The following is a 27,375-nucleotide window of genomic DNA, read 5'->3' on the forward strand; positions in this document are numbered from 1 at the left end:
CGACGCTCTCCGCCAGACCGGGTTGCTCCAAGCCCCATTCAACCTGGCCTTGAATACTTCCAGGGATGGGGCTTCTCTGGGCAACCTGTGCCACTGCCTCACCTCCCTCATCATAAAAAATTTCTTCCTTATGTCCACTCTAAACCTACCCTCTTTTAGTTTAAAACTGTTACCCCTTGTCCTTTCACTACAGGCCCTACTAAAAAGTCTCTCTCCAGCTTTCTTTTGTAAGTCCGCGTTAAGTACTGAAAGGCCACAATAAGGTCTCCCCAGAGCCTCTCTCAGCCTGTCCTCACATGAGGGGTGCTCCAGGCCTCGGATCATCTTCGTGGCCCCCTCTGGACCCTCACCAACAGCTCCATGTCCTTCTTGTGTTGGGGGCCCCAGAGCTGAAAGCAGTACTGCAGGGGGGGATCTCACCACAGCAGAGCAGAGGGGCAGAATCCCTTCCCTTGACCTGCTGGTCATGCTGCTTTTTCATGCGCATATATACATTTATATTAATGTATATACTTATGTACACACAGGTGCCTACATATATAAAATATACACATAACCACACAGCTCTCTATATAAAATTACACAGATTACAGATAGTAAATCAGAAAATAGCTGATTTCTATTGATCATCAATTTCTCTATTCCCTAGAATTATGGAAAATTTTCCATTTCATAAATGAGAACAATGAACAATAAGACACTAACATCATCTTGACAGAAAGGCTATATTTGCAATTTCAGAAACAAATTGTTACAAGTGTGTGGGTTAGTGCTCAAAGCACATGCAAAAGAAAGTAGAGCGCTCTTCTGTACATCCTTAAATCACTAAACTTTTACATCTACAGGACATTTATGACAACCCACCAGAATGATTACATATTAGTTATTATATTGAACTTCAATCTTGCTTTATCTTGCAAAGAATGACTTTGGTCAAAACCATCCCTTATTTGTGTATCACAACTGCCAACAGTTTCTATACCTATTTTAGCCATCTGGAACCTGCACACAGACATTAGTTTTCTCTCAAGCCTCAATCAGTGGCAAAAAAGTGTGTTTCAGAATTTCAGAATGTGAGGACACATCTGAAAATTTAGTAAGTCAGTCTTGGAGATGAGGACTGTTTGGGCATACTATGTTTGTATGGACACTTCTCTTTTCCAAGCAGACAAAACCCTGCTACAGTCCACAGGAATCTGTATTAGTGTCTGGAAGGTGGATAAACAGATGTGCAATGCTGTTGTCTTCTCTGTTACTCTCCCTCTCACACAAAACTCACGGGGATCCTCCACCCAAATATATACTGATTATTAGCAAGCACTTAATCTTATCCTACTGAGTAATTACCTTACAAGTGAGAAGAAAAAAATCACACTGGAGGCACATGTTCCTTCCTTCCTTAGAGAAGAGCTTAGCATCAGGATATGTGATGGAAGCAACCAGTCCTGTCATGGTTTCTGGTGGAAATGCTTGGAGGGAAGATGGAAGGAATCTTGCTAGCAGTCTCTAATCAACTAAAGCTTAACGCATATAATCAAGCCATCATTTTGGCTTTTGCTAATTTAGCTCATTCTGCATTTCACAAACAGCAGAGGATTAATTCAATATCTTCTTAATGCTCTGTCTTTCAGCACAGAGATCACTTCACGTAGTTGCTCCCATTGCTACAATATCTAAATACAGGCAGTGCTGCATTCAAGGAACTTAAACTAAAACCCAATTCCAGTGTCTTCACCAGATCTGTGGTCAATGTCCCTTTGAAACCCTTCCAGCAAACCACTTCTGCCATAACAATCTGAATAAGTCTGACTGCAATTATGATGTGTGAACTTGGAGACCTGCAGTTTTAAACATTTAAATGGTCACTAATGAGGCAATTTTTATCTTTACCACTTCTTTATGGAAATACTGACCTGTTTTGATTAAAGAATAGAAATTTTTCAGAAAGCACAATTAATGTGAATTGTCAAAATAAAGATATCAATAGCCTACTGTAAAAGGAATATTAAGTCTCTTCTGCCTCAAAATACAGACAGAAGATCCTCAGTGTTTATGAAGTCCTTAAACAATGTGAGAACTGAGATATTTTCCTAAAATCTCCTTGAAGATTACCAGAAGTTCTCCTCTCTTCACCTGCTCTACCATTGCATAGATAAAAGGCGGCATGGGAAGCTAGGTAGGTTTCTTCCACTCATTGGCTGTTGATAGCAAGGAGATTAAATAATCTACAGTTAATAAAAGGATGCAAAAGTGATCACCACTTATTTTTATATTATTGCAGCCCTCTAATAATATTGGGGCTCTTCAAAGAGCTCTGCATTTCAAACAGAAAAGATACCTGAATGGAATCCTGCAAATAAGAGCTGAACAGGCAGAACCTTTGCTTACACGGACATGTGCATCCTCATTTCTCTCCCCTTGCCCCTGCTTCTGCAGCATTTAAAAATGAGACTGTTCAGGTACTTTGGTTCCCTTTGGGCACTGGCATCACCAAACTGCTCAAGCATCGCGAAGCTGAAGAGCAAGGACCAGAATACTGCAGGTCTACAATTTCTAACAAACAGCATCACCCAACGGCAGAAATTCAAAACTGCAGATGACAGTCACTGCACTTTCCTTTCTCTTCCCAAAGACACAAAGGAAAACAGAAGAAAGGCAAAAAAACCCCCCTAAACCCTAAGAAAACCAAATGCTCAGTCTCCAGCTGAAGACTAAGTGTTCTGATATGGCCTCACGTGCTTCATCAAGAGTTTTAGGAAACAATTTACGGGGCTGGTAACAGAAGTTACACTGGCTCAAAGGCACATAAAGAGAACTGAAGGCTCACAGCTGCTTTTTTGATAAGGCAAAGCCAGGCTGAAGCCTGCAAGACATTACACCTCTACTGGACCTGATGATGGGCTGCCACCGGAGTGTAGGGAGTTAAGTAACTGAACCCCACTCCGATGAAACAGAAACTGGATACCAGACTTCTGCAAGCACATTTGTAAGCTTCTGTCTATCTTGATGCTTCACTGATTTTGGTGGGAAAGTTAATATTAGGACTCAGTGGCACGCATTCAGCATCCTGCTTGCTGATCACTTGGTAAGGGATCTTCCACCACTCCCCTCCACAAGCCTTCACACAAAGTCTCCTTCATGTCCTCCTCACCCTCAATGTAGCACAGAGTACCACTAAATCCAAGAATTACTGCAGTAAATTCGTCACAAAATGTGGTCTATTACATATATCATGCTCCATTATTTCCTCAATGAAACTATCTTATTGGTGCTTCCAAAATGTGAACTCAACTGGCAAATTACAAGTAGCAATGGCCAAATCTCAACACTCAACAAAACAGAAAATCATAATATTTATTTTTTGGCTCATACCTATGTTTATAAACTTTAGGACTGTCATGAAAATACAAGCTGAGAAACTTTAGTATGCCACAGTAACAAAAACTTAGTAACTACCCAGGAAACAGAGGAAAAGATGACTGATTCTTGTGCCTCATAGGGTAAATTAAAACAGCAGACACAACCTCTTGTAAGTGGAAAGGAAAAGAAAGTTTTATGTATCCAAATGTATTCACTGCTCACAGCATAACATCAGCCCATCGTAAAGTCTGGTGCAGCTTTAAAAAAGAAAAAGAAAAAAAAAAAACCACCAACAAACCAACCAAAAAAAACTCTGAAAGAAATTGCATGTGGGATGGTAGTTAAGAAAAGGTGGGTAAACTCAAAGTTCATGCTGAGGTTAGAACAATCAAAAACAACAAAAGAAAACTAATGAAATTCCTTGTTATAGTAATGGAAAATACAAGCCACCTGTATCTGACACCAGTAAAAGCAGAAAGAATTTGGATTAACAGCTCAGATCTGAGCTGGAGAAAAGTATTCAGAAAGGTAGACATTCTTCTACATATGGCGGCCTAGCTCCCAGCAATCGGTAACACGGGCAAAAAGCACAAAATACAGCTAAACCTCCTTCCTGCAATACAAGGTATGGTATGTCTTCTGAGCCTTTTTTTTTTTTTTAATATTATATCAGAAGGTGGTTATTTTAGTTAATAGTTTTCCTAACATTGAGTACCCCAAGCAAATTCAATTCTTCACCACCTAGTAAACTAGCAAGAAATATTTTTAGTTGATATGGTGCTCTTCACTGAACCGAGAATTATATATGGAACAACAACAACAAAAATTTCTGAATACCTCAGAACATTTTGCAAGCTATTAGAACATTAAGATCCCATGTCTTACTAAGGCATCTGAATCCAAGCTGGAGAAAGAAAAGTTATCATGACTCCCAGACTCCTTTTTCTAGAAGCTAGGCCACATCACCTCCCACCTTTATAGGCCTCAAAATACACACCCAGAAAAAGAATGACATCGCTGATTGAGATCACTTAGGAAAGCAAAGACATTTTCTGATTTCAGTGGACTTTAAACCAGGGCATTCACCCAACAGATGCTGAGGCTACTCCTGAAGAGAGGAAGTGTCTACAAAGCCCAGGAGAACACTCCTCGGTTTTATGAAGGAGGCAATAGGCCAAGAACCACCTGCGGAATCCACAGCACAGCTGTGACCCCCTCATTATATGGTTCACACTGGTGTTGACAGGAATTACTCCAGGCAGCGAGGACAGCCACACAATACACCTTTCAGGTAAGTACTACATCAGGCCATTCTGCAAACCGATGAGTCTAAAAAGCCTGCAACAGCACGAAACGCTCTCTGGTGAATACCAAGTTTAACTCATGTCTGCCACATGTATGATAGCTACTACTCAGCCCAGCGGACCAGAAAAGGAGTTGCAGGAACCTCTGAGAATTCTTCCAGATAAAGGTCAATACCTTATTTTTAGATTTCAGTCTGGCTTAAGATAAGTATTTTTACATGAGCTGCTCATCTTAAACAGGTACATTAAATATCAATGCTATAGCTGCAGTTTTAACACTTATTCTAAGTGCTTATTGTGAGTTTGAAAAAGGTCTGGAAATCTCTGTTTGACAACGGCGTGCTGAGCTTTCCTTTAAAAAGGGCCTGAGTCCTGTGCTGCGCTGCAATGGCAATAAGGTTCAACACCAAATACGGTTCAAAAAAAAACCCGTTCAGAGCCAAGAAGAGGCCAACAAGCCTATGAGTTGGTACCGACTATTTGGAAATGTATGCAGAGCTAGCTTGTTTTAATTTTCAATGTTAGAAGACATCTAGCCATCTCACTCTTTTCTATCTTTCCTCTCCACTATAAATCAAAGCAATTAATTTAATTTCTAGAGCTATCCAACATCTTAATTTAAAACACTATGAACTTCACAAGAATAATCCTCCCCCCCACAATCTTCCTTTTACTCCAAAATGCCCAAGTCCTGTTCTTGTTTTTGGCAAATGTATGTGGCATAAAATTATCATTCTACAGACACATTCACATTGGCAGAAGCCAATGTAGTTTACATTTATGTGTATTCGAGGTTTGGTCAAAGTCTCAGTCTATGATTCATGAGAACTTAATAATGCACAGATTGATCTTTACACCCCTTTATCTGTTAGATGGTAATTATGGTAATCCTCCACATGAAGCAGGGCAATAACATACTAGAAGGGAAGTATGGTACTGTGTGTATGTCAGCCTTCACCTAATCATTGAGGATATCCAGACAATCAGTATGTGAAGATGTCTCTATGAAGCATGTAATTTAAATATCAAATGGAAGCTGTTTAAAATAAAACCTAAAGAAAACCAAAAAAATAGGTTGTGCACTATTAAAATTACCTTTAGTATGAAACTTTTACTGTACCTAAATGCATTTAAGTTCCTTGCAAGAGAAAACTTTCTATGCATTCTAGAGCCAAGGCTTCAAGTGAAATTGGTCAAACTGGACAAGTCACAAGTAATGACTGGATCAGCCATAACAACTGGCAAAAATTGGTGGAGCAGAAGGAGGAATAGGAGCAGGACAAGAGGTAACATTAAGCTGTTGCCTATAAAGGGGCAGCACAACAGAATAAAGTTTTGTATTATTCTCTAACAACAAATGAACCACATTGTTATAAAAATAATTCAGCACTTTACAAACTATACTGCTTTAGGCATGCATCTCTACTTCAGGGCAAAAAAACTCCACACCAACCCTTTATTACTCATATTGTCCTCACACTTAAGAGATCTCATGATTCTTTTTTGTTTATTAGTCTCTAGCACTTTGATGAAAATCTTGGCACTTCATTAAGGATTCATGATTGCGACGGAGTTGAATACTAACATAAAATCCACACGGGACCAGGATTAGAGACAGTTACGTTATACGTTGCAACAGATACTTTTAAAGACACTCCTGAACCTCAGACACGTTTCCACTTAGGGTATCTCTATACTAGTTAGGTAGGGATCTCATTTCCACAGCAAAACCTAGGCTTTTAAAGCACTTAGGTGAAAAAGTCTATTTTAAGCTTTACTGCTGACTTTTACAGTGCTATACCTAGACAGAACTTACCAATTAAAGGGTTCAGTCCTGTAACACCCTGAGTGTTTTGTCCTTACCTAGCAAAGCACTAAAACACACAGATAGCTACAACATTAGCATAGCCCCATCCAAACAGTGGGACCATGCAGAACTTTACAGTTAGGTGTGCAGGAGCTCAACACTTCAGAGCATCCAGATCCAAAAGCCTCCTCCTTTTTTGCTCAACTCTAAACCAAGAATCTCTTCAAATTTAGGCTTAGGTTTAATATTAGGAAAATCAATAATCACAAGTATGTAGGTTTCCAATGAAGAAATCAAAGTGGTTTATTTCTCTCCTCCCTGTCTCAACAGCATAAGCAGATAAATGTGGGATGCTCTTCATTGCAAGTAACTTCAAATCCTGTCATGCCAGGAAGAATGTAATTACTTTAAAAAGTTAAACTAATTCTGAAGAAAATGAACAGACAAGCTCATGAGGTCTTTCTGAAAACTTTAGGTGAGAAAGAGCCACTTGTTAAATAAACCAAAGTATTTGTCTTTAGTTTGAAATTTTCCATTTTATAATCACTACAGCAAGAAGATTAAGTTAAGGAGGTGAATGGTGACAGTTTGATCTGTGGATGCTGGCACCTTTTTCCTAACTGTATTCTAAACGGATTCATTGCATACCCTGCCCCAGTGAAAAAAAAGAATGGAAAACGGAATTCCAAACAAGTCAAATCTTGTTCATACTTTCAGGCAGAACGGTCTTCAAATTAGGGAGCTAGCCTCACATAAAACAATTTGGCTTAGATGTATATTAAAAAAAATCCAAGTAATATTAAACATATTAAAGAGTATCCAGATGTTTTACTTGCTACTTTTATTAATTTTAACTGTAAAAGCTTCCCCCCCCTTTTCTCCTAGAAGACTTCCTTTCTCAACTCTGCATTGACAAAACCCAATATAATTGCATTAGAGAAAGCATTGCTACCACCTCAAATAAAAAACAGACATGTGAAAAAAAAAATTCCCTCAGAAATTGTTCACCTCACCAGAGCGATTCCATTTAGGTAAGAAGGTGCCAGTACCAAAGACAACTCTGTATTTAAAATTTTTTCTCCTACATAAACAACAGAACAACTTTAACAATGAAACACACACATTCCGAAATTAATGTCCTATCACTGGGTCCATCAGCAACCCCCGTATCTAAAATGTCCTTGTCATAAGGGTATGGATTGTTTTCTCTACCTGAGGGGATCAGTTTTGCTTTTAACAGTCTGACTAAGAAAAAGAGACACCTCAAAAATATACTTGTGTGTATTTACTATTCTGCAGGGGACAGAGATCTCTCAGTGTGTATAAAACTGTTCAGCATACTAACTGTATTGCTAGACAAAGTAAGCAGGTAGCAATAAACTACCTATCCTATCAGTAACAAGAGTCAGTTAAAGATGGCAAAGCCAATGCAACCAGATTATAGCACCAAACCCAAGCTATGTGCTTTGTTCTTACTAAGTTAGGCTTAACTTTGCATTCAGAAGCGTCACAATTCTTCTCTTCAGGATCCCTCTCAAAAGGCAACAGTATAGCATGATCTCAGCATGTCAATGTTCTTGTCAGCTGGCTGCTCCCTGGTTGCAAGGAACACAGCTCATGTCTTGCATCTCGTTGTTCCAGACAACGCTGCATCCTTCGGTAACAGTTTTGACAGGACAACCCCCCCCCAGGCAATTCAGATTCCCCCGTTTGATCTCAGAGGTAACAGTGAACTAAAGCGAATAGTGAATAAAGACTGCAATTAAACTTTGTCAGGCTTTCTACTTCCTTTCAATTCCCTACTTACTAACTCCAGCAAGGTTATGTGATTGGAGTCTATGTAAATCCTCTCTTTACAAGAGAGGAAGGGAAACAATGCAGAATAAGGTCTATATTATTCCGTTGCTTATTCAAGTACTGATGACACTTGCAATTAAATCAAGTATTTTAAACAAGTCATACTGCATAAACACCTCGCAACATAAACAACAGTTTTAGGGAAAGGTAATAAAGTTGTGCGGGGCAGTGCTATCTGTCATGTAAGGCAGAGATCAATCATCTCACCTTCCAGTACGTATTCTTGTAAACAAAGAAAGAAATAGGGGTTCAGATTAATTGCTATGACCTATTTCGTATTTGTTTCATTTCTACAATAAAGGATTATATCCTCTATACTTCATTCATTAGGTTTCTTTCATTTTTTATTCTTTATTAAAACAGTTCTACTATACTAAACCAGCAACTCCATCACTTCATAGCTTTAAAAGTGAGAGTGAAAAATAAGTGCCTAAAGCCTCACACCAAGAAAACAGTCTAAATTCTGTCCGGATGACATAACTGAGGTGTTTAGAAGTCAAACAAGCTGTGGGGAGTAGGGAGGAATTTTCACTTTTTCCTTCTGATAACTTCATTCATCAACTACCAGCCAACACCTCCACTCCTTGCTCACCCTGAGAACCCACCTCCTTCCTTCCAGTATATTTAATAAAAACATACAATGCATCTTTGTGATGGAGACATAACAAGATACAAGCCACAAGACTGCCACACATGTATGACAATAAGTCTTGACAGCTCTTCCTCCCATAGAGACAGAAAGCACAGGAGAACTGCGCATCCCTTGCAGGCTCTTGGCAGGTTCTACACAGAACTAGCTCAACACTTGGTGTCCTAAATCCAGCACTTTTGTTTCTTCTTCTCTCCTCTTCACGCAAGGGTGTGTGCAACTCGGGACATGCATGTACCCAACACTAATCAGTCCAAAATGAACATTTTATCAAACGCTTTTCATACAAATACCAACCCATTCAGCCTCGCAAAACATGCGAGTGGGCAGTAAGCCTGACAAGACCCATTTTAATAACTGCATCTCAGTTTACGGCTTAAATGTCTGCCTGCTCCCTTGTATCTTAAGAGCTGATCACAATAGTGTAAATAAAACTATGAGGAAGAAAAGATGTAAAGGATGCATTCCTAATGCTAACAGAGTACAAGCTAAAGAATGCTTTTTAAAAACAAAGAATAATTTTAAACAGAAAGCGAAGAAGCAATAAAGCACTAGTAAGATATTTCTCTGTTCCAAAGCATTACAAGATTTTTTCACCACTGCCAACACATCAATGCACTAATCCCCCTGCAGTTATTGTTCTTACAGCAGGTGGAGACCATAAACAGAGATGGAGAAGCAGCCTTTGCAGAGCAATTACCCTCCCAACTCCAGGCATTCTCTGTTGCTTTCACTCTGTCACTAACTAGTGCCTTGTGCAGTGGGACTGCACATCGTACGTCAGGAGACATGCACTGCCTGGGGCACGGGCTGGCTCAAGACCCACCTCCCGGAGAACAAGCAGGTTGCCATTGTCACACCACTCTTGAAGAGGCTCCTGAACCAGTGATGCAACTCCATCCACTTGGAGGGCTTAGCCCAAGTCGCCATCTGAGCCTCAGGTGTTTGGGGACTAAATATGCTTTCAGAACAAGTCAGACAGACCAACACCAAGCACTAAGGTTGTATTATTAAAATAGGGTCTATATTTTTTATTATTATTAGCAGTGTGCTATTACTCCATTTACCAATGCATTGTCATTGTTACTGGGAAAAGAGCTCTACTGGGACTGGAAATCACAGCAAAATATTAAAAGAAACCAAGTGTGAAAGCCTCAGTTCATTAAAGAGTCAGAATACTAACAGTGCTGTTCAAGAGCCTTTTGTAACTGCTGTGCATCCCTCTCGTGCCAGGCAACCAGCTAAACTGACTGAGAAGAAAGCCAGTTCCCCAGCTGGTGCCTACAATTCACAGGGTAAGTCACACCAAAAAGTCACACAAAAGCACCAGTCGATGGTAAAGCCCTAGGTCTCTCATATAACAAGGCAACTGACCAACACATCTAAAAACCACAATCTACCCTGTATTACATTACTTTTAACTGAATATAGGAAGTGAACTCTGTGTAAACCCAATAACGGACAGAAAATAAGACCTATATTGTAAGATACTGCTCTGAAAAGAGGTGGGAGAACCCAGGAACTAACCCTGTTTCCATTCAGTTCTAGGTCTGACCCACGCACCACTTTGAACAATTCACTCTCATCTCAAAACTTCAGTTTTCTTACCTGTGCAATGATACGGGCTGCTCGCCCCATCCTCTCAAGCACGTGTTTATGTATGGAAAGTGCCTTAAAAATGACCAGTCCATTTATTAGAACCAATTTAAATTATGAAATAAACTGAAGGTATAGACAGGATATCATACTATTGGCGTTTCTAAAGTTTCAACGGCACTTAAATAACATTCCATGATATCACACACAAGCATCTAAGTAATTTTCAAGACAGCATAAAGCAATACTATTTGCAGGCAATTTAAGGCAAGTTAATACCCAACTTCAACTGAAAACACTAAGCCTGCATGCCTAATTGCTCCAGGGTTCTCTGAAAATCCCAGCAAAAATGAACAATAAGCAGTAAATCAACCCTTTCAAAATGAAAGCAACCCCTTCCACTCCACTATCATAAGGTATTCCACAAAAATGTATTTCACTTACATAAACACATATTACATCATAACAGGTCAGAGACAGAGCTATGCAAGAGTGATTAATAGGATTATTAATATTTTTCAGAAATATTAAAATCTTTTATCATATACTGTAATATAAATGGGAAAAGGGAAGATCATTACTGTATTTTCCATCTATATGCCCATATTATTAGCATTTGTCAGACGAAGAGGATAGAATTCCTCAGATTCTCCATTTCTAAACGCTGTAGAAAAAGTCTAAGGAAATGGAACATCTCTCATATACTACGAAAATGCCTTGCTGCCATTGTAAAAGTCTAACTTTGTAGACACAGACGCAGTTGATGGCATCAGTACAAAAGAATCTCTTATCTTTGTAAAATGAAGTAATCACCAAAAGAAAAATAATTTAGGAAACAGAAGCTTCTAACAGAGATTGATTTTTCAGTACTCAATGTCTCGATAGCTCCTTGGCAATACAGAATTAGACTCAGAGTATGTCATCATATGTAACTTCCTGCAGAGTAACCACTATTAATTACTGTATTTTTGGTACTTGCTGACATAGGTCTCATTTGACAACATAAGAGAAAAGCAACAATCCTCCATTATCTCCTGACCATTTCCCTCCAGGAAATGGCTGCCACAAGAAAAGACACTTCTAAGAGAAAAGGAAGACAGGGGAATAAACAGAGGGTTTCTCTACAAGGAAGAACCGGAGAAACAGAAAGCTTTCACTAAGCTGAGGCTACTGTAATACACTACGTGGTTGCTTAGACCAAATGAGAAAAGTAACCTACTTGATTTTTGGAAGTGCTCAGATGAACCGTAAGACAGCATTACTTCATGACTGCTTTTCTTGCTTAAAATAGGTTAGTCTAACAAGTCCTGGGGGAAACACACATCTTTTATCACTCTAAGAAAAAAAGGTTTCATATTTAAAAACATGCTGCTGTTTCCTCTTTTTCCTCATTGTGGAAACAAAACTAATTTTCCATACAGGAATCCTAAAGATAGAGTTCAAAGTGATTTGATGGAAGCAGATTTACATTTTTAAAGTGGCATGAAAAAATTTAAGGCAGGGGGAGGGAAAAAACATTATAGACTAATTCAAAGATTTAAAATTAAGTTCATGCAACAATTCCCATCCATTTCCCTTCAAAGTGAAGCTGAGGTTTAATCTCAGACATTATCTTTTCCAAGAAAGTGCAAATGTGAAAAGAATAAAGAATGCAAGCCAGTGCCTACAACAGGACAGAAGTAAAACGTAGAGAGGCACATATTACATTGTTATTAAAAAGTTAGCATACCTGTAATAGTACCTCAAAGACACTAAAAAAAATAATTTTACCTTCTTTAGATGACCAATTCTAACCTCTATTTGTAGATCAACAATATGTTTTCATCAGTAAAGTCATGCTCTGGCATACACATCTGTTCACATGTCAGAGTTCTGCCAGAAAAATGTATAAACTTACCTTGTCTTGGTTTTCCTTATTTTTGTAACACAAATTTCCAATCAAACGAATGAGATGAGATTTAAAACCCACAGCTGGATGTGAAATTTCTTCCTGTTCTGTCATAGCATGTGTGGCAGTGAAAATATTTACAGTCTGTTTCCCAGCAAGATGAGTTAATCTCAGGGTATCTACAGAAAACAAGAATATTTTAATTACTACATGAAAATTAGTATCACTTTGCACAGAGCTTTATTACTAATTGTTAGATTCAAAGTTAATCAATATAATTTCAGATATTCAGCAATACATCAAAAGAATTTTGAAGGTTTTCTTAATTTCTTAATTTGTGCTAGAATAAGCATAAAAGGCCATCCCAAGGTCAGAAGGTGTATTTGTGTTCTTTTTACGCACTTACATAGTTCAGACATGAAGTCTGAAGGATGGTGCTATCACTTTCTACTTGAAGAATCAGAATTTGTAGGCTGTTGATGATTCCAGTACCGTAAATATATTGCTAAAACCAAGTTTTTTAGAAAGCTTTCTTTAGTTCAAACTTGTCACAGCAACACACACTAATCACACAATTACTTTTTTCTCTCTTCTCCAGTCTGTTCCTAGCTCTGTAGTATAACAAAAGATTTCAAGTACATCTAGCACCTTGACACATCTTTACAAATCCTTCAGTGCCACATAATCTTGTCAACTAAGAAATACTAATGTTCCTGCAGAGAGAAATCGGGGAGAAGGGAAACTAAAATCTGTGAAAACAACATTCCACAAGGAGACCACACCCAGAACAAAAGACAAAATCATGTGAACACCTGAGAGCTCATACAGCTGAGAAGGCAATTCACTAAAGGCTGCACCTATATTTAAAAATTAAGAACTGTTTCTCCTCTAAGCAATCTGCAATACTAATAAATGCCCTGGCATGCCATTGTCCCCAAGATGCTTCACACAACTCACACTGGAACAATAAAGATGTAGCAAAACCAGGTTATAGCATAGGGCAGTCATTAAGCCCTATGCTCCTTCTGCTCTAGATGCGACAACATCCATAGTGGAATGGGCACTAGATTTCCTGGATTTAAATCAGAAGAAACTTCATAGGTCCTCATATTATAGTTTCACTCCCAGATGGCTGATACAGGGAAAGGGGAAAGAAGAAAAAAAAAAAAAAGAAAAAAATCGCTGTGCTTATAAAGAGGTAACCATATTTTTGGTAGTTTTTTTTAAAATACAAAACTATAATAGGGCCTAGAGGCCTTCCATATGACAACCTACCACTTACATTCGTTCATATTTTGAACTAGGAAAAAACAATCAATCTCCTGATTGCCCCTAAAAAATGTCATAATAAAATAGCTTTTAACACAATCTTTTTTCTAAGAAATTTGTTTGGTTTTGTAAATTCATAAAAATCAGCAGTGTCATCTCCTTCTCACGGCATTTCATTTTGTGGGCTTCCTTGCCTTCTAAGTCTTAGCATTTTCCCCACACACAAACACCTAGAAGGGAATTCCATGGTCTTCCCAAACCTTCTGCCTGCCCTTAAGAGGGACCCCTGAATGAAAGGATTAAAACCAAAAAATAATAAAAAAAAACAAACCAAAAAAAGCAAACAAAACTCTAAATTTTATTACAGTGCAGACAAAAATGATGCAACAAGCAGTGCACGTACTTGGAAAGAGAAGTACAGGAAAGGTGGAAGAAAAACAGTCACCTTCCATGCATGATGCCAAGTCAGAGAGAAAAAGGTTTCTCTCAAACAGTGCACATCAACACAACGCAGCAACTGCTCCCGGGATGTCAACTAAGGACACCTCAATCTGCCATTCTCTCATTGTCCCAAAGAGTAATTCTTCCTAAATGCCCCTCAATCCAAAAGACCATTTACCTCCCTGGTGATACTCCCCAAACACTGTGCAATCAAGCTATTTACAGTGCTAAAGGTATTACTAACACTGCAGTATTACTGTCTAACTTAATCCAACAATTACTAAAAACAGCAACACATCCTCCTTAGTTGATACTTAAAAGATCACTCAGATATCTTTCAGATCTTTGAATCAATCTTTTTGTAATTTCCAATAGGAAATTTCTCCTTACATAAAGTGAAGAGAAGAATTGCTTCATCAAAAGAACTACTAGATGAAAATCTTTTGCACTACCTATTCTTATTCTTCTGGTCTTCACAACTAAATACTGAAGGTGACGTAACACATCAACCCAGTTTTTTGCCCTTTTTGCTAATCCAGGATTAAAGTTGTCTTGCAGCCACAAGGTAGTCTTAAAAAGAAACTCCACGAGTTGATACATTCCTGTTGGCTGAGGGCATGTGAGAAATACATAGGATGCACATGGTAGCAATGTTCTAGTCTGCACCCATTTCACTAGCCTGGAGACAGATGCTGAGAAAAGTCTATCTGCGCACAGCCAGAGAAAGGAGGACTGGCCCACGGGCTTCTAAACTTTACTGATCTGCAGTTCCTTGAAATTCTTGTTTAAGCTGAAAGACTTATACAAGCATCCAGATGATACATGGCATAACTTTGAGCTTCCTCAAAACACATACATATGGACAAAATAGATCTTGTTGTCAGCCATCTTAATGTAAGCAACAAAACTATGAACCTGCCATCAAAAATAGAGGTTTGGTTGTTTTTCTGGTTTGTTGTTGGTTTTTTTTTTTCCCCCATTTTGTTCATTGTGTTTTGGTGGAGTTTTTTTGTTGTTTTGTTTGTGTGGGTTTTTTGTTTATTTGGGTTCTTTTAACAGCAAGGACCCTCTAAACATCTCAAAATAGTCACAGTTAAACAGCTGTTTCAGCCTCAGAAAGTGCTAGGATTTAGGAAGGCACAGGTCAATATATGTATACTTCCTCCTTCTTCCCCAAGTATATAGGGTCTCTCTGGACCATCCTGGCTTAATTTTCTTTGTGTACATTCACTTGCTGTTTCTTAGCAGAAGAAAGCTTCTTTCAAACTGACCTTTAAAAGTCATTGAATTTGGTTAAGAACATTCAAACTGTACTTAGTTTCAGTTTTCAGGAATTTGGGAAACCGAAGGGAACAGGCACGGAAAAGTCCTTTTTCTACTTCTTGAGGAAATTCTTCCACACACATTCAGCCAGTGGAAGAACATAGCAAGCAGCTGTCCTTTGCACAACTCTTACTGTATAAATAGTGCATTGCTGACAGTTGAATCAAGGCTCTGTTGAGTAATAGGAGCCAAGAGAGCAAGCAGAGAAGCAGAAAAATTCCAGGAACAAATCAAATATTTGAAAATGTAGATTAACCCAATCTCCTATTTACTTATTTTATTAAAAGGTCAGAATCATAATTACCACCAGTTGTGAAAAACATGTTTTCATTTACAGAGCAACATGACTTGGAGCAAGCCAACAGTTAATACACCTTGTGGCTTTTCACTCACCTATGGCTGTTTCAAGCAAACCAGGCAAAGCCTGTAGATGTTCTAGCTGTCCGTTGTTTGATGTCATTTCACAAAGAACGTCAAGAAGACGAATTGTAACCAATGCTTCCTGTAAATGAAAATTACATTTCTGAAAATGGCTTATGAAAGATACCATAAGAACATAAAACTGACGATCTAAACAGGACAGGAACTGTCAGCACCTCCGGTTCTTTGCAGGTCTCCTAAGCTGCCAGGAATAAATTTATATAAAATGAGGACATCTTTCTACAATAACAATAATGTATTACACTGCAATAATTTCTTTTCTACAGTCAGTGTTATACGTGCCCTGAAAAAATCATGGGGAAACCGAAACAGAGCCATAAGGGATAAAATTTTAACGAAAACATAGTAGCTTCCAAAAGCAGAAATACAGAAAATTACTAGCTGAGAAAATTATTTCTGTATAAATGTTTTCTTTGAGTTTATTCAGTAGGAGCGTCCCACTTTAAAGACACAAACACCGCCTGCAAGACACCAATTTGTTATCCGCAGGAATTCTGTAAAGTTCTGTGGTCAAATGAACTTTGGCTGCGAGAATTTACATTATTCTTGGGTAAATAGGATTGGGATCATAGATGCAGCATTTTGGTTAGGTATGAGACACACCATTTTATTTGCATATTATTTATTCAGCCAGAGAACTATTTTTTCTCACAGACTATGTTGATGCATGCTTATAATGACAATCCAGCACTTACAGAAACTACCTTAAGAACATATGGCATAATTTGGAACACCACATATTGCTCAAGCACCAGACTGTGACTGCGAGATGATTCCGCACAAGGTGTGGTACGTAAATTGCAAGTAGCCTTGAAAAGGCTCAGACACAGGTCACAGTAACTATTCCTGCCTTGTCCGGTCCAGGACAGTAATTAAGTGCTATGATTGTATCCATTCCTCGCTCCTTTCTATGCTCCTTGAAGACAACAAATCAGTATAGGGCCCAGGTCCTAAAGCGTCCTCACACAGGTGCACGAAGGTGCCCGTCTTGCCCTAAGTTACTCAAATAAATTGCTTTCAATAGCAAAAACCAGCCTCTGAATACACTAGCCATTGTCCTGTTATAAAGTAAGAATACCACAACTGTATTTCAGAGACAGTAATCAGGTATTTACAATTTTTAAGCCAGTTTGCATTGTTACAAGATAGTAACTTAACCAAAAGCCTCTTCAGCTCATACACTTAACACTTTGCTTTGCACAAGAAAAGGTTACATGATTTACATCTGTAAAGCAAACAAGTATCAATACGCAACTATAAATCACACCAGTAAGGTACAATGGCCCTTGCTGCCTATGTACATGTACATAATGCAAGCTCTGTAGCAGCAGATACTATGAGGTGTGGCTTTTCCTTTCTCAGCCTTGTCCCTTTTCACATCCGCCTCTTTTTCTTTTTAAACACCTTTCTTCACTGTCCTCTACATATTTCTTCCCAGGGTTTTATACTACCAGCTATCCCTTTCTCCTATCCACCATCTGGCTCAGTTCAGCAGCTGTTCCATCCAGATTTGAGAAGAGGAACAGATTATTTTTAAAAGCCCAGAAGAACCTCCAAATTCTTATCTACATTTGAAACTTAATACTTTCAAAAAACTGTTTAAACATCTCTGCTTGGGTTCCCCCCCAGGCCCAATTTTCCAATTTTTTTTTCCCCTGCCCTCCACCTGTACAAAAGAAAAAAAGAAAGTATTCTGCTTTATTGCCTAAGTTCAGCAACAAGATGCCATTCAAATCCCAAAACATTTTGAAATCTGACAGCTATCTTGATGTGGACATAATCTGAAAAGTAAATAAGGAAATAACTGAAGAGTTTTTAAATAAATGCATTATGAGAGAGATTCAGAAAAGATGTTCCTTTTAAAGAGATGAAGTAAGAACTTAAAATCCAGAGAAGGGTTTTATTTTGCAAGTATGGTTGAAAGTCAGTGAAAGCAAACTGATGCTGAAGTCAGGTTTATAATGGAAAAGCTATTTTAAACATTGGTTTAAGTACTGCAGAAGCATATGATTAGCTTTTCATTGGTTTAAGATGGAAGCTACAAGAACCTGAGGTTCCTTAGGGAAAACAGGCAGTGTCTACATATAATAAATTAAACAGTGGATGGGACACCCAGACAACATTTTGGGAGCTAGGCCAGTTCAAGGACTGTTCCCAAAAGGCAGTTTTCAAATGTGGCCTCGCAGTTTTCGAGTCCAAGACGGCTTACTAGCACAGACATAGCCTGACCAAGGCACTTGGCTTCAGGGCCACAGAAAAGTCCAGGCAGAGTTTAGTTTAATATCACAGATCTTGCCTAAAGCATTTTTAATGACAGACTCTACATGCACAATTGCATTTTTTTCAGTTAAGTACAACTCAGGCAAAAACTGAGATATTTATACAATTGTGGAGAAACCAGTGCGATTTTTGATCATTTCTAGTAAGAAAAGACCCAGTTTTATGAATTTAAGCAGGAATTTCCCTTTTCCCGTTGCAAGCATATGTTATGAATAAATGTATACACACAATATGCATATACACACACTTTTAAAAACTATTCTTGTCATTGCTCTCCATTTATTCCACTATTACAACTTATATTTTGTGCTCATTAAATGAACCACATTTCCCATCAATTAGTGATACTCCACTTATCATACATCATGTTTACATAAGAGAAGAATAAAAAGTCAGTGTCAAGCAGGGCAAGTTATACAGTAATATTCTCAATACTGCTGTCCCAGCACCTTCAAGTTGGACAGAGATCTTCTTCTGCTAGGCGCGAACAAATGTTTTTTTTCCAAGAACTGAGACCACAGAATACTTGGAAAGTAACCACTTAGGATTAAAAAAAAAAGGGGGGGGGGGGGCCCGGAGAGGAGGGGGTGACCACATTTTATGAACCTTGCTTTCTAATAAAAAGAAAGATTAAAATGTCTCAGCATATGTCCTCTTACTGCCAAGCTGATACCTTTTCCAGAAGTAGTCAATTAAGTTTTCTAACGTAACTTACACTAAGCAGCTGAGGCAGTAGGGGGAAGCTGTGCTTCTTGGATAGATACAAAGAGATTGCTGTGTGGCTGGCTGTTTTGGTTGTTTTTTTTTTTAATGCATCCAACTATCACCTCCTCATAAAGTGATTTTTAATATCTTTTCACAACACCTCAACACACATTTAAAAATCTTGTGCACATTTAAACAAACAAAAAAAAAATCAGCAAGTACAACACTGTGTAACATCATCATATAAAAGCATTTAAAGATCAGTATTTTTGCACTCTGATAGTAAACTAGTTATGACAGCCATTCTCAAGAGTTTCTACAAATGGAACTATTACAGGTTAATTTTGTTTTAACTACAAAATGCTTCCGACTACATGTATATTGAGTAACACAATTTCAACATACCACTGCGGTCACTTGGCAAGATAGAAGCTAGATGTGACATCTTTTAAAATATCTTATTAAGAAAATACGTTAATTACACTTCTGAAACAAAGCATGATTAACCAGTGAGAATCCGTGATTAACTAGTTCTATGTTTGACTAAAACATATTAGATTTCTCAGACTTTTAGTAAAAAGGACTCACCCCTAAATCAGCTGAAAACATTAAAACTTCATCTCTATGAGATGGATCAAGAACTGAGACCAGTATGACCTGGCATTGCCTGCTCACAATGCGATGACCTAACACCGCACAAATAAGGTCACTGCAAGTCATGGTGCAAGTTGCTTTCTGTATTCCCAAAGGTATTGTTAGATCTTCAAGCAGCTTGTTGAAAGCAAGAGGAAAAATTGAACACCAGATTGTGTGAAAAGACCTCTACCCTTAGATGGCCTAAACCTCCTGACAGCACTATATGGTGTGGCAAGTAGCCAGCAACTCTTGGATACTTCATAAGGGGGAAATAAAATAAAGCCATCCAGGCCTCAGCTCTGCATCAGAGGTTCCCAAAGTGCAACCCACAAACCATCTGTGACCCATAAAAGCCTTCCTATTTAGCTTGCAAAGGGACTTCATTGTGGCCATCCTCAACAGAACCAGTTCATTAAGTCTGAAGCAATAACACATTTCTTCCAAGCGGCTGGACTTAGGGCAAGTGCCTGGGTGCTCAGGAGACAGGAGCCATCTACCACCAAGAGCCCAGCAAGCTCTGCAACTTGATGCTGTGAACACGAGCTGGCCCCAGGACTGCTGCCTTGTCAGAGCCATGCAGGGTCCACCAGAGACCCCCCAATCATTGGGAAACAGGGAAGAGTCAGTAACGAAAGCCCTCGCTTGCCAATCACACACACAGCCCCCACAGCTCTCTGCGATCAGAACTTGATGTTCCAGGTCCCAAACAGATCAGGAACACCTGCCTTACAAGTAGCCAAATGCATTTTCAAAGAACTAGCATTTGGGACCTTAATGATGGAGTAACTATTAAGTTAACATCAGTTATTTAAGCTTAAAAAAAAAAAAAAAGGAAGATTTACTTTAGTACTGCTAGGGAAAAAAAAAAGCATTTACTCCATTTTTATTGCAATTTTAAGGGGGGGGTGGGAAGAGATGCTGCTATAAATAAAATATTTTAAGTTTTGAATCATATTTGAATAAAATATAATCCACAATCCAAATAAATTGTAGAAGTGATCCTTAGTAAGAACATAATAAAACATCCAAACGTGACAACTTGAACATTTTTTAAATTTTGAGATCTTTAACAATGTGGTAGATTTATTTCTATCTCAAAGTACCATATTCTTTATAATCCTCAAATTAAAAGCAAAATCAGGCTGCTGTCTTACAGATTCTACTGTGAACTCTGCCACTGCTTTCCCAATATAAACTGGGAATGTACAGAAGTGCCACTTGGTTAATAGTGGCAACGAAGATTCACCACTTCACACTTTGGTACTGTAATGTTTTTCTATCAGTCATACCTCATCTTCTGCATCTGCTGGAGAAGTTAACTTGAGCACAGCCTCACATTTCTCTTGGAAACAGCCTGCAAGGAAGTCAGCGTGACTCATGAACACATTCATTTCTTCACTGGTAACTGGGTTCTTCTCACTTACTTTCGCCATCATCAGCTCTAACAAAGCAACTCTAGAATCAGAAAACAACTTGTTTAAGCAAATTCACCAAGCCCTATAGAATTATCAGTAGAACAAGCAGATACAGTTGAAAAAAATTATACAAACAATTAGCATGCTAGTAACAGAGCTGATTTTTAAAAATTAAGAAGTCTTATGAACACTGACAATTAGTTCCTGTTTGCTGGTTTATTTCTGCACACCATTAATTTAATTCATCATTCAATTAATACAATCTGGCCAGACAGTCAAGTCAATATTTTTCTCAAGTCTATTTCAATTTCTAATTTCTTATGTCCTAACACAACATTACTGTGACTGCATATTCCCTATGTCCAAAATTTCCACCAAAACAGCTCTTAAAAGCTGTTGTTCGGAAAAATAAACACAGACTATTTGACAGCTTCCGTTTGAAAATACCAGCTTTTCACAGTCCTTGCCTTGCATGCAGTCCTTCACCAATTCTCCCCCACAACCCTAAACCAATTCTGAGCAGAAACGGGAAATAAAAATTGATATGCACACTCTGTTCTTTACAGCTGTTTTATAAGTGCCACTAGATGGACTACAGTAAATCCAAGTTAATTACGCATATACCCAGTAAGAGTTACTTGCTGGTTTAATACACTGAGTAAGTGGATACATAACAAAGCTGCTCTATAAAACGTTCTTGGGTCATGTATTTTAACGATGTTTTATTTCTGATATCCCTTCACGTTGCTAGGGTAAATGAGGAGTATTTGGTGGAAGCAGGACTTTACCATGGCAGAGGCCCTCCTACAGCTCCCCTGTTCCAGCCCAGCGCAGAGGAGCACATGGGTTAGTGAAGTCCCACTGTAATTCTCTCAACCTGAATGAGTGCTATTTATTGAATGAATTCAAGAGCAGGCTCAGGGTTTTCTTTCACTAAAATATTTGCAATTCAGATGGAAGGACTGACATTTAAACATGTGGAATAGTTCAAATGCTTTTTCTTTTTTTTTTTTTTTTTAATTTACCAAGCAGGTTGTCACAAGGGGAAAAGAAATGTCTTTTTCTGTGGAAAAAGCACGGTCACTGCTTTATTAACCTCCAAGAACCCACCCCTATTAATCACTTAACAGCTACTTAGTTCTTGCTAAACTCAACTCTCAATGTCACTAATACAGCTGCATTAAACAATTATCTGAATAAGGACAAAAAGCTTTTTCAACATGGTAGCACAGAAATACGCTCAACACATTTGGGAAAGGGTGGATTCCAGACAGAAGGCTGTCAAACACTGGTAACCTCTCTCACAGGCTTCGCTTACGTATGTGACGCAGCACCGACACCGAACGGTCGTTCTGTTTGTTCTGCAGGTTACAACTAGCTACCACACACTTGCTCATCTACAAAGTACCAGAGTCCAGTTACCCAACATCCCTAACTGAACGAAGGCTTTCAGATTTAGCACACTATACAAAAATCAAGTTAAGTGCACAGACGTGTCATTCATCCCCAACACAGGCCTAGATTTTTTACCAAGTTTAGAGCCTTTCAAGTGCATGCTCAGCTAGGAAAACAGGCTGCTCACAGACTTTATGATTACACAAATTAATTCCAATAAAATACTTTCTCCTGCATAACAGAATTCTAGTCAGGTATTGTCGCACCAACAATCCAAATATAGATTTTAAAACGACAAGCAATCTGCCTGTAAAGAAGTTGGAGGGTCACTACATGCTTCCATAAACTGTATTAGTGAGATGATATTGTTGCCACTAGGGAAATTTTTTACGTTACTCTTCCTCTTGCAATATAATCTGCCCTTTCAGACAACCATCATCCTTGCAGAGAAACAGGACTGACATTAAAACACCACTCGCATGTAATTTCTTTTAAAGTTTTCTGTTCTCTTTAGGTATTCATGTCAAAACTGTTTTCCTGCGTTTTTTTTCCAGGCACACTCATTTAGGACATGCCCATCTTTCCTCTGAATTTCAAGCAAGTCTTGCCATTCAGCCAACAAGTTCCCGCGAGCAACGCTTTTTGTTCTGGTGCACGTTCCCTTACATTCCTTTCTTCTATTGTTTCTCTCAGTTTTCTTCCAAGACTCACCCAAATTTTTCCAAGTTAGTTCTCCCACACAATGCAATTTGCTCATTTCTTTTAAATGTTCTCACAACTGTTTAGCCCTTCAGATGACAGAGTTTGTTCCTACTTGTCTGCCTATAGCTAAATACAACAGATATGACAACTGTTAGTACCAATTTTAGCATGTCTTTTCATGAATTTTTGTAACACAGTTCAATATCTAAAATACAATTTTGTATATTAATGATTATATTTCTATTTGGAAATAATCATGCCGTGTTATCTTCCTTTTCTTTAGGCACCACTTAGGAAGACTTTTTGTCAATTTTCTCCTTCCCCCCGGCCCCAGCCAAACTTAAACCCCTTCTTCCTGAAGCAGACCAAACTGGCAAGAACTTAGAACAACTACTACAAAGAATTTGCAATCATCAGTAAAACACGTTGCTGTCTCCTATAATCTGCAAATAAACCACAGCATTGAAGTGCAATTTAAATCTGGATGCTCGTTATTACAAAATAAAGTCCTGCTAAGCCTGTCTAAAAACAGTACTGTAAAACTCTATCAATTTTATTATCACTAAACTTTTGTATCAAGCATGCTTGGTTTATAACCTCTTAGCAAGTGCCAGACACAGGACATTCTTTCTCTGTGATTGGGGCTTCTCCTTCCTGAAACACTTCACTGACAGCAAGGGTTCTATGAGACAAATTAGGTCCTTCCTCAAAATTTTCAATTCGTTCATCTTAGAATGGTACTTGTAAGCACCCTACTAAACGAAAATCGGTAAAATTGTGAAGGACTACAATCCAATGCTACCTCCAGCTATTCTGTGTCTGTGAGTATTACCAAGAACAAAAATCCACCACAACATTTACACTACTTGAGTGCCTGTTTCCATCAACGGCTGCATCGTTCACTGAGAACACTTCACATGAAATAACACAAAAATCAAAACTAAAGATGCAAGCAGTCTTAAAAACACCTGAAGCTATTCAGTTGCATTTTTGCTGCTGTTAATCCAAGCAAGACCCCTTCTTAAAAGGGACAACACAGATGTATTAATTTTGAAAATGTTACAATGTAGTTAAGACTATCAAAGTATTAACTTACCTCGTCCATGCTCAAGGCTAACTTGGATTAAAAGCAAAACAGGCTTTTTCTGAATACTTCTGCCAAATACTTGCACATACATGCAGGGAAATCTCAAATCTGGCAAAGAATTCAAGAAGCTACAATATTTTGGCTGAATACCATACCATACCATATGTCTTTGCAATAATCACTTGCAGAGAAACAGCAGACATTGTCACATCATCATACACTTTTCAAAGCCAGAATACCATTAAAAAAGCTGATCATATTATCACAGTATTTCCTTCAGGCCATTTGCAAACTCAAGACATGCAACACCAAAGTGCATAAATTTGTTTGAAAATGAAAAAGTTAGTTATCTAGAAGTCAGGAATTCTATTTTAATTGAAAATTTAGATTCCAGATCCACTTCTGCATCAAGAACTACTTCATGGCATGCACCATGGCCCCTGTATCACAAATGCACCAGATTTCAATTACAGGAAATACTTCAAATAGTGCAAATACTGCAAATAGTGCAAATAACTGCGGTTATGCAACTGCATATACTTTGGTTATCTAAGGCAACTGCCAACTTTAAGAGTCACCACTAACGTATGTATTCGCAAACTTTCTCAGCATAGTTAATTTCATTTCAGTAAATACATTTAAAGTAAGTGTATTTAGTGTGCATGGTGGAGAATACTGTAACTGAGAGTTACCATATATTCATGAGCTCAAGCTGCTTTCCCCAGACACCTCAATACCACATCTGTCCTTTCTTCATTTATATGACTTAGTCAGCTTTATTGGACACCCAATGCGGCAACTCCTGCGGTTAAGGCTCCTTGTCTCGTTTCGAAACACTGAATTCCCTATGCTTTGGTTTATACGGTTACTTTTTTCTCCAGTTAATGACAGTCAAAATGTTTTTATCTGAATTGGATTTGTCTCCTCATATATCTCAAAAGCATGCATTCTTAAATATGCTAATATAATGTAGGAAGATGCCACGGTGGGGTTTTCTTCTATAGCTCAGATGCAAAAGGACTATTGCTACACCACTTCCTTCCATATGTTTGACAGTAAATTAAGCAGTATCAAATTCATAACAAACTGCACTGTGATTATTTTTTTCAAAAACTTAATTAAGTTTACTTGATTTGCAGAACTCTTGGGATTGATAATGAATGCAGCAAATATGCTGTGACTAGCCATCCCACGTGTGATCATCCATATGATGCCTACACCAAAAGCCTTTCAATTGAGGTAGCTGATCACCATCTGTAGCACAGCGCGTGCAACAAATCCACCCAGACCTTTCTAGAAACTGATTACTTCTATTGCTTTAAGTACAATTGAACACCCTAACCCAGTCCTGACTGTCCTCAAGGGGATTACAAAAACATACAAACCGCCATTCACGACATCCCGCAAAAGAAGTAAATCTAGTTCATTCACCTAAAAAGTCTTTCCTGCTAGATGGTTAAGGAGCTCCTACAGGCATAGTAAGCCCACAGCTCATATTCATTCAAAGGAGGAAGACAGTATTTGCTTCCTTATCATTCCCATCCCCTCTTTTCCATTCCATACCTATACATTAATGATCTTTTACCTATGGTTCTCAACCTATCATATACTCTGCTTGCCATTCTCTTTGTTTCTTAATAATCTCTGAGCAGTGTCTGCATCTCCATTTGTAATAACATCGTGCCTTTAATCACGGCAAAAAACACAGGCAGAAACCCCCAAACATTAAGGGACTGCTTTGTTTACTGCCTTGTCTTTCACCTGCAAAAACTATAGGGGGAACTTGCAGTTTCCCTGGGCAAATGGGGAACAAAGTAGCCATGTTGAATACCTAAACAAGATCACAAAATCTTCTAGTAGTTGGAGGAACTGTAGGATTATAGTGCAGGATTTCCCAAAGTTGATCATTCTAACAAAATAATTTTTTATCTTCCTTGATTCTCTATTAAAGCAATTGTAAATGTGCATTTTCCCAACTACAACAATGACCATTTCCCATGAATTCAGCATACATTTACTCAAATGCTTGAAGGAAAAGTAGCTAGTTTCTTTCAAAGTGAAGGTTTGTATTTTCAATAGTGGAAATACTAAAAGATTAAGTTAATAACGGGCATCTGCAATCTATGTTTTCTAGGTTCTGTTAACCAGTATTAGATACACTTCCAATTTTAGTAAAGGCTTCCTTTTAATTTCTTGTAATTACAACAGAAATATGAGCAGCTGAGGACATTTCAAATACAGCTGTGAAACACAGCAGGGTGTGGTGCTCTTATGAAATCAAGACACAGGCATGAAATCTTGTCTTTTTTTTTTTTTTTGAAGTATTTCTTTACTGAGTAATGGCGCCAACCTGGATTCTGCAACCCTACATAAATCACTGCCAGTTGTGGCTAAGCTGTAATGTTAACCAACCAATTTAAAACCATTACTGACATAGAAACATGTATTTAGAGATTTTGTGCCAACTATGAAACCACACAGTTTTTCAATCATGTGAACAGGATACTCTATATGGAATGCTAAATACTAAAAGCCACATTGGGTTTTGGGGTTACCTTTCTTGATTGCTCAGTTTGGCATAGAGGGCTTTTACCAACTCTGGACATTTCAGCAAATGGTCTGTAACAATCAAGAACCTACAGGGGAAAAAAAAAAAAAAGGTGTTACTGGTGCTACAAAAACAGCATCTACATTTACTCCAAATGGTGCTGGTTAGTTTTACTTGTAGATGACATGCCTCTGGTCCTATTTGCTAACAGATACAAATTGTCACAGAATAATTGCACATTGTTCTGCAGTATTTTTCCTAATACAGCAATGGTCATTTCCCATCAATTCAGCAGACTTTTACTTAAACGCTTGAAGGAAAGCTGGTTAGAGTCTTTTGCCAGTTATACAAAAGGCACACCACAATTCAAATAATAAAACACTCATCTAATTGTTTATGCATCTCAGCAAAAAGCCAAAGTTCAAGCTTGAAAACTAATGCTGCTCATCACCACACTGTTTTTAAGCCCACCAAATGGTCAAAAAAGTGCCCAAATAATTTCTCTTTTAAGAAAATTCTAACAAAGCATCAAAGCAAATGGAAATTTCTTTGTCAGATGCAAGGCAGCAAAATACTGCTCTCAACTTAGAAAAAAGTACCCTCCTTGTGTAACAGGAGCCTAAGTTGACAACCAAATCGAACTCCTTGTCCTACGAGGCACGTAGGTATGGT

General features: G+C 38.2%; 1 protein-coding gene across 1 annotated transcript in view; it reads right to left on the minus strand.

Moving 5' to 3' along the window:
• ATXN10 (ataxin 10) overlaps window positions 1-27,375 on the minus strand; it is a 75,048-nt gene that overhangs the window by 34,024 nt on the left and 13,649 nt on the right. Inside the window, exons 4-7 of the mRNA XM_009696846.1 lie at window positions 26,711-26,791; window positions 20,846-21,011; window positions 15,888-15,996; window positions 12,471-12,640 (exon numbers count right to left, since the gene is read on the minus strand). Of these exons, the coding sequence (XP_009695148.1) occupies window positions 12,471-12,640; window positions 15,888-15,996; window positions 20,846-21,011; window positions 26,711-26,791 (526 nt within the window). The remainder of the gene's footprint in view (window positions 1-12,470; window positions 12,641-15,887; window positions 15,997-20,845; window positions 21,012-26,710; window positions 26,792-27,375) is intronic.

Source organism: Cariama cristata, unplaced genomic scaffold (genome assembly GCF_000690535.1).
Source record: "Cariama cristata isolate BGI_N322 unplaced genomic scaffold, ASM69053v1 scaffold12200, whole genome shotgun sequence".
In the NCBI taxonomy this organism is placed as follows: Eukaryota; Metazoa; Chordata; class Aves; order Cariamiformes; family Cariamidae; genus Cariama; species Cariama cristata.